Source organism: Amyelois transitella, chromosome 14 (genome assembly GCF_032362555.1).
Source record: "Amyelois transitella isolate CPQ chromosome 14, ilAmyTran1.1, whole genome shotgun sequence".
NCBI classification, from domain to species: Eukaryota; Metazoa; Arthropoda; class Insecta; order Lepidoptera; family Pyralidae; genus Amyelois; species Amyelois transitella.
Window position 1 is genome coordinate 7002168 of NC_083517.1, and position 15280 is coordinate 7017447.

At 33.1% G+C, this 15280-nt stretch overlaps 1 protein-coding gene across 4 annotated transcripts in view; it reads right to left on the minus strand.

Moving 5' to 3' along the window:
- Positions 1 to 15280, minus strand: part of LOC106132440 (dachshund homolog 2) — a 144998-nt gene that overhangs the window by 68670 nt on the left and 61048 nt on the right. For all 4 annotated transcript variants that reach the window (XM_060947907.1, XM_060947906.1, XM_060947905.1 and 1 more), the window contains 2 exons: positions 2040 to 2229; positions 778 to 837 (listed from right to left, as the gene is read on the minus strand). In XM_060947907.1, the coding sequence (XP_060803890.1) occupies positions 778 to 837; positions 2040 to 2229 (250 nt within the window). The remainder of the gene's footprint in view (positions 1 to 777; positions 838 to 2039; positions 2230 to 15280) is intronic.

Here is a 15280-nt window from a genome sequence, read left to right on the forward strand (position 1 = left end):
TGCTTCGAGAACAATATGATTTTTATTGAAATTGTTTGTCTTATTCATTTTGCCAGTTACGCCTCCTGGGCGTAGCTGCTATATAACAATCCCAGAGGGTGCGTAGTCAATCAAATGCGGATGAAAACATTCAATCGTAGCACTCGAAAATGTAGTCAAAACCGCGAGTATCGTTCAAAGCGAGTCCGCCGATCAATCACCATCCATTAAACAAGAAAAGAAAAGCGCTTCCCCCCAACGATTGGCCCTCGAATCGGGCCAATTTACATGAGAGCCGCTTTTTCCTCGCATCGAGATTAGCCCTGAATGAGTTTGATGAATTGTTCACACCCCGCAACGGGGCCTGCGAGCGGTCATTTGTTAAAAATACACCCGATCCGTGGATCTAATTGTCTCCTCTAATTTCACAGACCCGTGATATCTGCGCCCCGTTTAAATTAACTGTTTATTTTTACGTTCCTTGATCTAATTAAAGGTACACGTAATATCTTTCGAGATTTAGATTTGTTATATTTAAAATGATTTAAAAAAATTGAAATTAAAAATAGGATAGAGAAGATATGAAAAGAAATCAACGTAATGACAGTGAGGAAATAAGAACAGTTCAACACGATACTTAAAATTACTTTATCATTCAAGAATCCACTTTGACATGTTTGTCATAGGCGGCTCATTGCATGCTAGTACAAAGCTGTGTCAATGTTTGTTTTTATTTACTATGTATTTCCCGGAATTCTAACACCTGCGAAGGTAAGCAGTCATCTCTTCTACTCTTACCTTTCCAGATGTTTAACGATGTCCTCGTACGCTGCTCTACAGTTCTCCCAAATACCAGATCTGTAGACAAAATAAATGAAAATAAGAAAAATGAAGAGGAAACACAGATAAGAAAATGACTAAATAAATGAAAGTTAACAAAGAAATGATTGAGATTGTACTTCAATTTCTGTTACTTCAAATCATAAATAAACAAGAGAGAATCATTAAAGTGTTTACAATTGTTTTAAAGTAAAAGTTTCCAAATGAAAAAGGGTTTGAATGTAAAAGGAATAATTATGAGCACTCAATATTAAATGTTCCGTTAGGTGGAACGAGGGGTCGAACAAATTAATTATGTTTAAAAAACAATCGCTTATATTTGTGCCGTAGCAATTCATGCGTGATACTCTAAATTGTTTCTCGATTACTTTTAACTCTTTGTTTTTATTAAACTTCTTAGATTCTTATGATACAAGAATATATTGATATAAAAGGGGTATTTAATAGGTTGATAATAGTCTTTTGTCAATACATTTTTTAGTTTAAATTTTCTTTTATTTATTAATAAATGTAAAATAAACTTTTTTTACACTATCTAACATGACGTTGTAACTCCTTGTAGTTTATCGTATCTTAGTAAATTTTGTATTGCATCATTCATAATTAAGTAAAAAGTAACTAAGCCTGATAATTAAGTTTAAGTCGGTAGAGTATGGATGTATCGCATGACTTGATCGATTGACGGACAAACAGACGGCGGGGTATTACGGCCGGCAGTAAGACAGTGGGGTAAACGAGTACTTTGTGGGTCTTCTACGGAAGTGAGGGCACTCGTATTTGTACTTTTCTAAACGGATTAACTCAAGACAACGTTTAACCTGTGACCGCGCGACCTGGTAAAGGCTTCTTTTCGTCAAGTAAGATAATACTCACTTAAATTTAAAGGTACATTTTGAATACCTACTCATTTGCCTAATTTTCTTATAATACCTACTGTTGATATAACCCAAAGTTTTTTATTCCTTTCAGAATTTTTTATTACTCCTCTCACACTTTAAACCCGTCAATATGATTAGTGATCTGATTGTGTTACTTTTAAAATGAATATCAAGAAACCCTAACAATCAATCAAATCTTCGATTAAGCCAAATTTGTGTAGCGGCACTTTTTTAACTATGGTCACCGTAATACAATAAGGTTAATGTAGACACAGTTAACATTTACCTCAATTTGACAAAACCAAGGCTGTGGTACAATTCATACTAAAACTGTTGTCTTACCTTGCCAGAGCCTCCATATTGTGCATGGGCTGTCCCTTGATGATGGAGCCATCAGGTCTAGGCACGCCGTGGTGAGGCATGCCAGGGGACATGAGTGCATGTTGATGCATGAAACCCATGGGACCCAGGTGCGTGGGTGGCGCGTTGTACCCGTTTGCAAGTAGAGGAGATTTCTCCATTCGAGCCATTTCTGGAACAATTTTATTCATTTGTGAAAAAAGGCATTACAATGTTTTGTTCTAATAACGATGTTGTCTTAGAAATCCGAGCACTCATTTTAACGTTTTAAAAATGTGATGATATTTTTAATAATGTTTCTTTCTTCGCAGCGAGTTGCGGGTTTCATAGCTGTTAGTTAGGGATGCTTTACAAACTTTGAAAATATTTCGTAAGATATTTACAAACAATTACATATAACCTGGTTGTTACTAACTCACCATGGAAATTTTACTTCCATTTCGATATTGATAGTATTGATATTGCCGATACTTGAACGACATTTATGAATTTTCGTAAGACGCAACTGAAACCCGAAATACCGAAATAAATACCAAACATAATTTCTCTAATATCACAACATCAGATTACTGCTAATGAAAACGGGCATCAAGCGGCACTTAGGGCAGGCGAGCGAAATCATTTCTAATTTCCATTCGCCGATCTTTAATAAATAGCAGAGCACTCAAAGCAGTGTTCAGGTAAAATTCAATTAATGCCCAGTATTATCATTTAATTACACGTTCCAATAATCGAATCGGCCGTAAAACGGTGTACAAACAATAATAAAATGAGCAATGAATTTCGGACTATTGTTTTCTGGGTACCACAAACAACCCAAGTAAACATAGAGGGGTGTTGGGCAAATATTCTTAAAATGACTCCCCGGGTGGGTGTTTTTGGAGGTGCTCCGGTGTCCACCTCTCCCCAGGAGTGAGGTCACCAAACGGACCGGGTTAGGAAACAATTAACAAGGTGTCGAATTAAACACGAATTAGCGTTTGGGCCGTTAAAGGAATACCCTTTTCCATTGTGAGTCGTTTGGCTGGATTTTGGGACTGCTGAATATTATATTGTTGCTTTGTTCCGCGATTAAGGGACACGTGTTATTGTATTACAGGAATTTTAATTATCACCGATCCGAAAAGGAAACTCGTTGGCAAATGTTTGAAAAATATCTCATGGTGGAATTTCAACGGATTTAAATGACACAAGTTTTGTAGCAACACAACACAAAATGTAAACACAGTATACTATCGTCTTACTAGACATGATTAATTATATGAAACTGATCTGGAGAGCCTCAAGGAATATTTTCGTAATGAGGGAAATTATTTAATTTCCACGTAAATATTGATCACATAAACATTTTCTATCGCTAATAGATGGTGCTATTAAAATAAAAACAAAACTGTATTGCTTTGCAAAAGTCCTTTAAAAAAAGATAAAAACTTTTTGTTGCTAATATAATTAGTATTGCCCTAGTATCTGTTACCTAAAACGTGAAATATTCTATTCTACCCACAAGTTATATTAGTAACAGACAAACATCATGACCAATGGACCCTGAATTAATTGTTTGGGTCTATTTACTTAGTTAACCGGTTATCTTTTGAGCCATACAGCTTTAACTTTGTATTTAATTCAAAATACATTGAATTTCACTTCGCAATAAACAGAATGTTTACCTGATACCAAATAAATCGTACCGTTTTGTGGATCTTTTGTTTATTTAGGTGCAATAATTTGCATTTAAGTGCCTGAAAGTACGATTTGATGTTTGAAATTGGTCCTTTAGTATGTATTAAAACGTAGTAAAAGTTTCAGAAAAGACATGAATAAGAATTAGGTAGGTATAATGTATTTTAGACCCAACCAGGTATTAACTTTTTACTTTATATTTACCGCAACATTGCACAACTATTTTTCTTTAAATAAAATTTACATTTTGTATTTACGTACCACATTTAATTTCAAATTTTGTCAATTTTATTTGTATTAAAATGAATGACTGTAAGTATTACTGCACATCTAAAACTACCGTGCGTAGGAAGTTGTTGAAACTGAGAGCAATTATATTCCTGGGGAAATTTAGGTGAGTACTAATAGAGACTACCCAGAAATCTTCAATAAAAAAATAAAAAATATGAAAGTATCTTATAAGAATTCCAATAACATCTAAGGTAGAAATTCTAATCTAATAAGTTTTTCCCATAAAAGATCCCATTTAACTGACCAATTAGACAGATCTAACTAAAACGTTACAGGTCAAAACCACAAATGGGTCAGACTAAAAAGCATATTTACAAATCCCGAGGCGTAACGTAAAACCGGAGCGGTGGTCAACCGCAGTTAGTTAATAACCGTTGTGTGTTAAATACTTATAATCTGTGGTCCTAACCCTTTCTCCGAGTCTCTTTATACCCGTTGTATTAATAGACTGCCCCTTCTTTGGAGTGGAAAAAGAGTTTATGCTTTACAAAAATATGTGTTTTATCTATTCTTGATGAAAATAATAAATAATTATTTGGTAGTTCCTTTTCTGTTTCTTTCATCATGGTCAAAGGCGCATGCCTGCAGGCTCTTCACAAAACAAAACAAAAATATGTGAAATATCTTCTCTATTATATTAGAATATTTTTTATCATTTTAAAAATTTATATGAGTTTAATGAGGCTAGTTTAATAAAAAACTCTTTTCTCTCCCTCTTTGCCTAGCCTTACCCTATTTCAGTTAAAGTGTGTTCTACTTATTTTTTTTTCTTTGATACATTATAATGCTTCTTATTTTAAACTAGCGACCCGCCCCGGCTTCGCACGGGTGCAAAATTCGGAAAAAATTATACATAAAAACCTTCCTCTTGAATCACTCTACCTGTTACAAAAAACCGCATCAAAATCCGTTGCGAAATTTTAAAGATTTTAGCATACAGACAAACAGACTAAAATAGCGACTTTGTTTTATACTATGTAGTGATTTATTCATCTTTATTTCTATTTAAATGCGTAGATGCTGACTTCATTATGCCACTCTGAATTGGTGATAATCAATCTTGGTGATAAAAAATCTTCACGCTCCAATAGAGTTAGACGGTAAACGGAATCGATAACATAACAATGGTAATGAATTTGCTAAGAACAGATTATGCTCAGTGGTGCAATGTATAGCGAAAAAAATACATAAATAAATCAGTATAGTGTAAACTTTTTTAAACATCATATCTATTTTATAGCTGTATCGACTGCTCTTTCAAATATTTAAGGACGAGGAATAAAAAAATTAATCGCCTTAAAATATTCCTTAACTCTTAATCGATAAAAATGCTTATCGTTTACTGTTATGACTATTATTAGCCGAATCCACTGATCAGGCATTTAAAGAAATGAAACGGCAATTCAAAACCGCTATTATAACGATTTTCATCGATTTATTGATCGAATATCGATTGTCCTCGACAAATGGTCGTACCAAATTACTGGCCATTATTTCGAATTAGAATCGATAGAATCGGGACCTCAATTATATCACTTATGTGTTTAAAGGAGGTTGGGATGAAACCAATCATAACCGCAAAGGACGAACATTTTTATGAAAAAAGATACGTTGTTTTTTTTATTTTAACACCAGAAGCTGATGATATTGTACGATAGTTGTTTAATTTTTTTAACAAAATGCAAAAACTACTAAATCGTATTTTTATTTACTAGAGTAATGGTCTGCTAATAAATATGATAGAAACTTCTGAAACTTATTAATTAGATAAATTTATTTGGGTAACTGATAGTTTTTTTTAGATTAAAAAGTACTAACCTAATAACTTTTTAAACAGAACTTGCTAGTAGAACTTACGATACTAAGTAAATACTACGCACAAAAAATACAGTACAATGTTACATGTACATACAATTTATTTAATAACTTCAACACGGTATTTTAGGTTTTAACAATCCTTAAGTTAGCAAGTCCATAAATGTCATGAGCAGTACAATTTGCGAACAATCGCATGCGTGGAGTCGCCGCTTCGCAAATTGTAAAAAAAGAGATTTATTAAAGTTTTGTTGCCATCGTAAAATAGAAAATATCTATCGTAAATGCAACCTCCTAGACTTTATAACTCTTTGGTTTTAACTGGAAACCCTAACGTAACCGTAATGGCCTGTAAATCACACGAAAGGAATAAATTACTGGACATATTAAGCCGCCGAGAATAAATATGATGATAATAAATGCAATACATTGTAGCAATCAATAATAAATGTTTAATGACAAAATAAACATAGGTCAAGTAATAAATGTTTTTATTAACTTTGAGTGTGCGAAATGGCTTCCACGTGTTAAAGCGAAGCATTTACAAATACTATTAGTTCGGCGCGATTGATGATTATTTTTCAAGCATGTACATAATAATAAATACAGACGCTCTTAAAAATATTGTGGCCTATAGATATCAAATTAAATACTTAAATTGGTTATAAATAATTTTATCAATATTTTAAGTCGTAAAAAAGCTGAAAGTCGTATCGCTGCCACATTGCCGTGGTGATACGAACCTCAACAAATCTTTAAGGGCCGGCAAAACGAAGAAACTCGAAAATGATACGAAAGAGGTCGAATTAAAAGCAAATTACAGTCGGCGGGCAATCGTAGCGTTTACAATAAATACATAATTGTACGGTCAGCATACCAATGGCATATACGATTGCCAGAAATAACGGTGTGCAATTTTGTGAATAATCGACTTTGAACATGTCCTTCCCGTGAAGCTAAATCTGAATGATATATAGGATTGGACTAAGAGTATAAAAAGAAATGTGTTGTGTAAGTAACTTGATTCCTTTAAGCAGTCTTCCGAAAAAAAAGGAAATTTGTACATGCCGTAGTGCAATCTGCGTGTAACAAAAAAACAGCGGCAAGCACATTCTACGTACCTATTTTTGGTTTCAGATTATAAATTTTTAATAAATAATAATAGAAGTAAATAAGAAGATGTTTTAAATAAGGTAAGGAAAGCAAATATATTTTATATTTATTAATAACTTATAAAAACTAAGAAAGCTGAAACTATACATAGATATTTCTTGTGAACATTTAACCGTTCGTCTCTCGATCATAACAATTCTTCTGATCAGACACTACACTTTATGACTATGTCTAAATAAGTTGTACAACAAAAATGAGGTGTCAATCTAAGCGAGTACAATCACGAACACTAGTCACGCGCCAACTGGAGTACAATCAATAACAGTAATACAACAATCGCCAACAACGGCGCTCAATAACTTGAGTCAACAAATGGCTCGCTGGTGTTGCCAGACATAATCTTGTCTTAAAAATTGAGCACATGTTTTTATTAGGTTCAAAATATTACTTATATTATTTTTATTTGAACTTATAAATATGACAATACATAAATACAAAATATCTTTTGGGACTAAGTTGTTGGTAACTAAGAAAAGGGTTTTACACGATAATTTAAATATTTTCAAAAAATAAGCAAAAATAATTTCGAGTCGTGCGGTATACAAAATACCTATTCATTGTTTATTCAAGTTCGATATTAGAAACCGTAATAAAAAGAAGTGCGAGTGATTACCTATTTTTATTGTTTCGTGTTAGACAACTAACGAGGTCCTTTAAAGGAATGTCAAATTTATCACGATAATATATCTTAGTTGAAAGTTTCGTCTTTGTTAATAGCATTCGTTCTTACAGTGGCAACACCGACAGTCTTGCGTCTTAGCCATAAACTCTTTCATTTGGCTCGGACGAGCCTTATGAACAATAAAACGTTGAGGGCTGGAGATTTGGACTGTAATAAAATATTTGCCCTAGCACACGCTAATCCTCGTCCCTTACTTACGAACGCAATTTGAGGAGTTATAGTCCAGTAAGGACGGGACGGCTAACAAGCCTCCTTCGTGTAACGTCCTTTTTAAATTACTTCTGCTCGATTATTTAAGTGGATTTTAGCTGGAAAGAAAGGCATATTAAACTTATTGCCAACAATATTTTAAAATCGTTTTCTTATTGTAATAAGGGTCAAACTGTTGATTTTTTAATGTAGTCGGAATGGACGTATTTTTTAAATTTATAGAACGTTGTGAAATAGATGGCTACAGGAGAAGGACTTCTTATTAAACTATATCTAGAATATAAAAAATAAATACATATTGTTAATAAATCATATACCTTATATATAAATTGAGTAATGTATGATAAATTCGATACATTACATAAAAACGCGTCGTCCCGTATCATAATTAAACAGCGTATAACCGCCATAAAACCGAAATAGAGCACATTAATTACATAAATAGCAATAAATACAAAACGATGCAGTCATTCACATGAAACGGGCGCATTAATCAAGATCCGGGGCAAACCGGGAAATCTTTACGTCGTACGGGTGTTTAGCCAGAATCCGGGGCTCCGCGGGTCAAATAAAACTTTACCCTCAGTGGGAAGAGGGTCAGACTTAATTACTCGTGAATTGACCGGCACACAGTTTTATCCGGGATAAATACGTGTAAGGTTATGATGTGGCGCACGTTATCACCTTTTGCTTTTTCTTTTCGGTTGTACATCTGGTATTTATAAGGAAATGATTGTGTTTTTATAATTTGTGCAATCGAGTTCATTGGCTTCGTAAAAGTCTATTTTTTTAGAGGAGACCATGACCTTGTCCGAGAAAATAACAACCTTTAAATTACATAATAGTCTGAACTGCCTCGAGTCATCAGTGCGGAAACTTCTTACATAAAATAATGCTAATGAATGAAGAAGAATTAATTTGTTATGGCGGTTCCTAAGGTGTAGCGGTTCAATGGAAAAGATGATCACTAGTGACTCCATGTTCTATTGTTTTCTACTACTGCACTACACGTCTAGACTCACGGTCACTCGTAGGTACATATAGTTGGTACTATACTCGTATTACAAATGAACATACTAACATAACGCTACATTATTTTTTTCATTGCTCCCAAAATTGAATCCAATTCAAATAACAAACATTGATAGATATAAAAAAAAACTAATTTCTCTTCAGGCAATAGACGATTCGTAACATGTTGCAATTACAACCAAAATGAAGTCATCCATAAAACTTAACAAAGGAATAGTTGGCATTGTGAAGAGAATGCGATACAGAAATATGGATCCATATTTTTATTAATAACATTACAAAGGAGAGATTATCCGCCGGTGGTTTGAGCAGCTGCTGCTTTGAAAATATCTGATACTTTGCTTCATTTCAATATCAAAGATTGCCTTTCATCAAGTGATTGAGGGCTTTCGGTTGAGCACTAGGTTTTATGAGGAAAGATATCAATGGTTTTGTCGCTTCAATAGCTTCAACTAAATGGTAGAATGGTAAATGTAACTGTTGGACAAAATTCTTTCTTCAGTCACTTTGCTATTATATGATTTTGCATGGAAAATAAAGGTAAGTAAAAACCTTTTGTATTTAAAAGAAGAGAGATATTTTTAGGTACTACAGTATTTTTAGTCATGAAAGCACCCGGAAGTAAGGATTTTTAGTATTTACTACTCGGTTGAATTTGCGAACAAGAAACTAGTGGGTTGGTTAAACTTAGAAGTAATAATACAATTCCTTCCTCTTTAAAGTTTCATTTAATGTATGTAATACCTCATATGAATATAGTATTTATCTAGGAAAATTGTTAACCAATAATAGGAAATAAAAATTTATCGCACAATATAATTATCTAATTAATAAACCAGCAAAACTGATCAATTTGCCTTATTAACTGCAGAGTACTGCGAAAAAAGTGTTACAATGTTGCAAGCAGAGAAATTGTATCGAATCAACACGCTATGTATAATCTTCGTAATTTAAATTTTATGCAAACGATATAAGGCATAAATTTATATACTTAATTATCTTATGAATCTTACAGCAAATTCTTGAATTAACTAAATTTTCATACTAAGAACTATTCCATGCGTTTTAAGACGACTGTATGCTTTTATAAGTTTTCTAAATATGTTTAAAAAGTAGAACAGGACCAACATATGACTTACTTTGGTGGTCGGAAACAATCAAAGATCATCATTGTACTTATTACTGAAGGTACTGCGGGCCTCAAACTTTAAAAATATTAACAGGTGAATTTCCTTTATCTAGTAAGAGATACGAGTACCATACTTTATATTACACCTTCAGAATACTTTAAACATTATTTGTTTGTTATGTTTGATGCCATCACATTGTTCCACAATCAACATTATTTCACGTTTTGCTTTAAAAGGACACATTATTTTTATTGACCTTTTAATATAAAAAGTGTCCATGTTAATATTCTTCGGAGACTTCATTCTTTTAATTAAATTACATAGTTAAGACAATTCTACGAAGTTCTCGCCCTATTTTAAGAATAAACACCGTGCAATATTTGAAAAATGTCGTCTCTGGGTTGCTAATTAAGAGAAATTCCCAGTATGCATAAAAACTGACTTAATGAATTGGATCGTGACAACTTCAAGGTGTGACCAGCATCATAAGTAAACATATTTATTATTAAGTACTGCACAGTAGTATATCGTAGTTATATTTTGTGCTGTCAGGTGTGTTCTACATTAAATACAAGGATGAGGTTTTTTATAGTTATCCACTATGTAAAAAGTCATAGACCATTTTTTTCTAATTCGTTTTGCAACTTTCTTGATAACAAATCTATTTTAAAGTGTACATGGCCTCTGAATTTCTCCGTATGTTTCGTCCTCACATTGTTTAGTATTTTATTTTGTTGCATAATTAATAGAAGAAAATTTATTCGAAACATTACTTAATTTTTTCTGGATCACCAAGAAATATATTTATTCGGTCGCACGTGGAAAAAATTGTCACTAAACCAGTGTTAGACATTAGAAATTTTAATACTAGGGCATTCAGTAGGTAAGCTGATCTGACATACACTAGATAAGCAAGCAACTTAATAGGCTATTACCTATAATCCTTGTATACTCACTTAGGTCGCACCTCATACTACCTAAACCGCGGTGCATACAATGAAACTAATTGACTTATCAATTAGTGATAGTGCAAAACCGATTGTAATTGAAAATCAATATTGCTTTTATCGAACAGCAACAAGCAACCGTCAAACGTCTGCAGGTGGAACCTAGTTAATTGGTTTTTAGGGATCCCTTGAGTAAATATTGCTAATAACCACTTACAATATAAAACAATTAGCATGGTACCTAACCACCGTAGACAATTTATATGCTTTAGACAATAATTAATCACTTGCATCAAATTATTTTAACGTGGCCTTAAAAATTAAATTAAATAAACAAATTTTAAATTATTAAAATGCAACTATAAAAATAAAAAAAATACTTAGTTCCACTGAACGAATTTCACTGTAATTTTGACACGCACTAAAATGTCATAGGCGTTTGCGATTAAAATATATTCGGAAAATTATGTGGATCTACTATCTACTAAAACAAATATATGATACGATATAAAAAACTTTTTTTTATTTTTTCAATGATTTAATTTTAAAAAATGTAGTTAACTGTATGAATTTTAAGTATACGGAATCAAATAAATACTCATCAAAACTTTATGTTCACTTTAACTGTCCTGGAGAACTATGTTAGTCCTCAATTAAAAACAGGTGTTTTCATAACAAAGTGACCTGTCGACCACTTATTATGGTGACACAAAAACGTACTTGTATATGTATGTCGTCCACTTTTTGTTATTTCTGTGTTTTTCTTAGAAATACAATTTTCTGTTTTAATCATGTTGAAGTCTATTGTTAGACATGGACCTCTCTAATTGATATGATAAAACACGCTTGTTCAACGCCTCCCGATAAGCGCCATTAGACGTAGGTGGCCTTCTTACTTTATGCTTACTAATTCCTTCAACTTGTGTTTATAAAACTCATTTTATAAGAAAATTGTTTGAAAAATTTGATGCAACCCCTACATTTATATAAAGTACAAGCACTCGTGGACTCAACAAAAATGATTGAGAACAATTGCCTAAGTGGGAAAAGATTCTTTCGACGAAATATCGACCAAACCAAATTACTTAGACTTCAATTTAAGTCTTTGCAGTTGCAATACACTTTCATAAAATCTAAATCTGGATCGAACTTACTAAGTTTAGTGGAGAAATTAAAAAAATATTGGTCTTTTATTACTTAATGACACATAAGACAATCAATCACAAAATACATCAGTACTAATATAGATGCTTCTTCTAACCTGGTCCCGGCGTTTATTATACAATTGCAGTCATTACTCGTAGCTGCGATTACTTTTCTAGGAGCAATGAGTAATTTGTTTCACTACCAGTAACCGTGTTGATGTATTTACTATTAAAATTGTAAACGTTGACGGAGCGTAAGAAATGGTTATGATTGTATGCAGTTAGACAATACATGGATGTAAAGTTTAAAGCGTACTAGAAATGATTGTTAGGTCTAGATAGCAATAATAATAAAGACAAACAAGTTCCAATCTTCAAAAAACGTGCATATTAAGATATGAAAATTTATGACGCTGCTAAGTTTATAATAACCAAAGAACTTTTTAGGACTTATACGACATTGAATTGAGAAACAAATAATTATAGATAATCTTCTTCTCTTAATCGTTTCATCAATTATAACGCTGAATATGATCGTTTTTATTTTAATGAGAATTATAACAACAATCTTGTACCGCTTCTTGTATCTTTAATTCAATAAGTATATTAAACGATTGTATTGACCACTGCGCATGTAGGGTGAGCAAAACAATTAATTGTTACGATTCACTGTTGCAATGATTCAGTTTTTGCAATCCGATAAACGATGAAAGCGTTATTTCATGTAAATGGTAAGCTTGTTAACTAGACATCGTGGTACTGAACATTGTATGTAATTATCTAGTTTCTTGAAGTAGTAAATACCATTTACCAGACATGAATATTGAAATGATAGAGGGCTATTGACTTCTCTGTTCTAATAAAATATAACCTTGATTCGGCTGAGAGTACACCTAAGAGAAATTAAGAAAGAGTATTAATACAGAGACTAACTTGATTAAGTAAAATATGTTGTGCTCCTAAATAGAGGTTATGTAATAAAATAGGAACCAATTCTATCATCAAGCCATACAGCTGAACGTGGCCTATTAGGCTTTTCAAAACTGTTGGCTCTGTTGCCCCCACAAGGGATATAGACGTGATTATATGAATAAATGAATGAAAGGAAATGAAGAAAACAAGTGCTATTATGGCACTAAGCATTTAAAATAAAATCAGATGGAAGATAATTTATGTCTCCAGCAAGTTTTAATCTAGAGTAGTATTTGGTAGCACACTTAGTACATAACTTGTTGATTGGACTAATCAAATTTATAGACCAAACCAAACAACTAGAAAGCCACCGACGTGTTTGTGTTGCTAAATCGTAATCGAAAACAAAGCGGCATAACAAGAACAAGGGAACAAAGGCGCGAACAGACAGAGATTTGCAAATTGACTGATCCATCGCACCCCTAACATAAACAGGCAAATCCTTACTTAATTTCAGTCTCGGAATTCAATCAGAACGTAGAGGTTTATACCCCGCCGAGTAATGTTATAATGCTTTGCATTATCCCCCCGTTATAACATCCGAACGACACAGTAGAACCTTTAATTATTATCAACACATCATTTTCATACCGGTTTCCAAATTTTAGGGTTGTCACTTGTCATCATTACATCAAAGGAACGTCGACGAAAATAAACAATGTCGTATCCGTCTTTGTTTATTTAATTTTTTTTTTTATTGCGTTAATAATTATAGTTTTTGTTTTATAGTGCGGTGTGTATACCAGAAATAATCTTCAATATTCTAATCGGATTATGCTTACGGCACGAGTTCATAACATTTTTACTTCCCATATTACGCTACGTTGACGGCGTAATGTCCGAAATAAAAAGTGCACTGCTTCGAAACTATAATAAACTTATCGCAAATCTTAGGCGCAACACGAAACGAACATCGATTTTGATTTACCGCCTAAAGATAAACATCGGTAACCCTTCCGCCGCGCACGTGGGCCAAACACGTCCCTTTCGTGCATTTCATATTCCTATTTCCATTCCGTTCAACCTTCGTAGGAGGATTATATTCTGCCTCCGATGTTTTCGTATCCTATTATTTCACGGGGTGAAAATGGGCCACCCGCCTCCTCACTCACACATACACGCATCATTGCGAATGTGTGACGTGTGCATATCGTGTGAGACTGGTAAGTGTGCACCTTCCTAGAAGTATTTGTCCATGTGTGCGTTCGGTTTCATCAACTGTAAACCACTGTCAACGACTCGTCAAAATAATATTGGCTTAACTCTGGAGCTCCGTACAGTTCAGACACCAGCGTAACAACTTGATACTCGTACGTGCACGAATTTAATTATGACAGCTTTAAAATGGATAAAATGAAATTGTTTCCTGAGTGGGCATGGATTTGGGTTATAAGCAAAGTTCTTCCATAAATGAAAAATGAAATCAACCAACAAAATCAAAAGTTAATTAGGTTCCATAGAAACTTAACGATGATACTTGTTCAGATATTTTTGTCATCGTAGCTAGTCAAAACAAAACTTAACAAAATTATATAAAAAAAAACCTGGTACACAAGTATCAAAATCTTTCAAGGCACGATAAAGATTGATCGTAAGTTTGAAATCTCGAAACAATCCCCTTACAAGAACCATCCATCTTCCGACTAATTGTAAAATAATTAAAACCAACTGAACACGGACGTGTCTAATACAATAACAAGCAATGCTTAAACACGAGACAGCTAATGACAAGAGGAATATTATAATGATCGGAATATCAATTTGGAAAATCAATTATTGAACCTGCTCTATATATGGGCCAAGAGAATCCAAGCCATTTGACTGCTTATACTGACTAAACTTTTTGCCAATTATGTTGGTGGTTTCATAAAAGGATTTCGAATAGTAACAATATGTGTGGTGTAACTATACATTTATTAGCTTACCCAAAAGAAAATATATAATAAAACAGCTTTTGGAATAAAACTTGGTGGCGGCCAAGCAAATCATGCTTGATAAGAATTAAATACATAAACATTATTTTTTGGAACAATTTCATTTCGTGTATGAAAGTATGAATATTTACTTGTTTTGTTGTATCAATATCAATAGCTGTTTCGCGAGGCTCTAACGCCGTGGATATTTTTTCTTCCAATCATCATCGTAT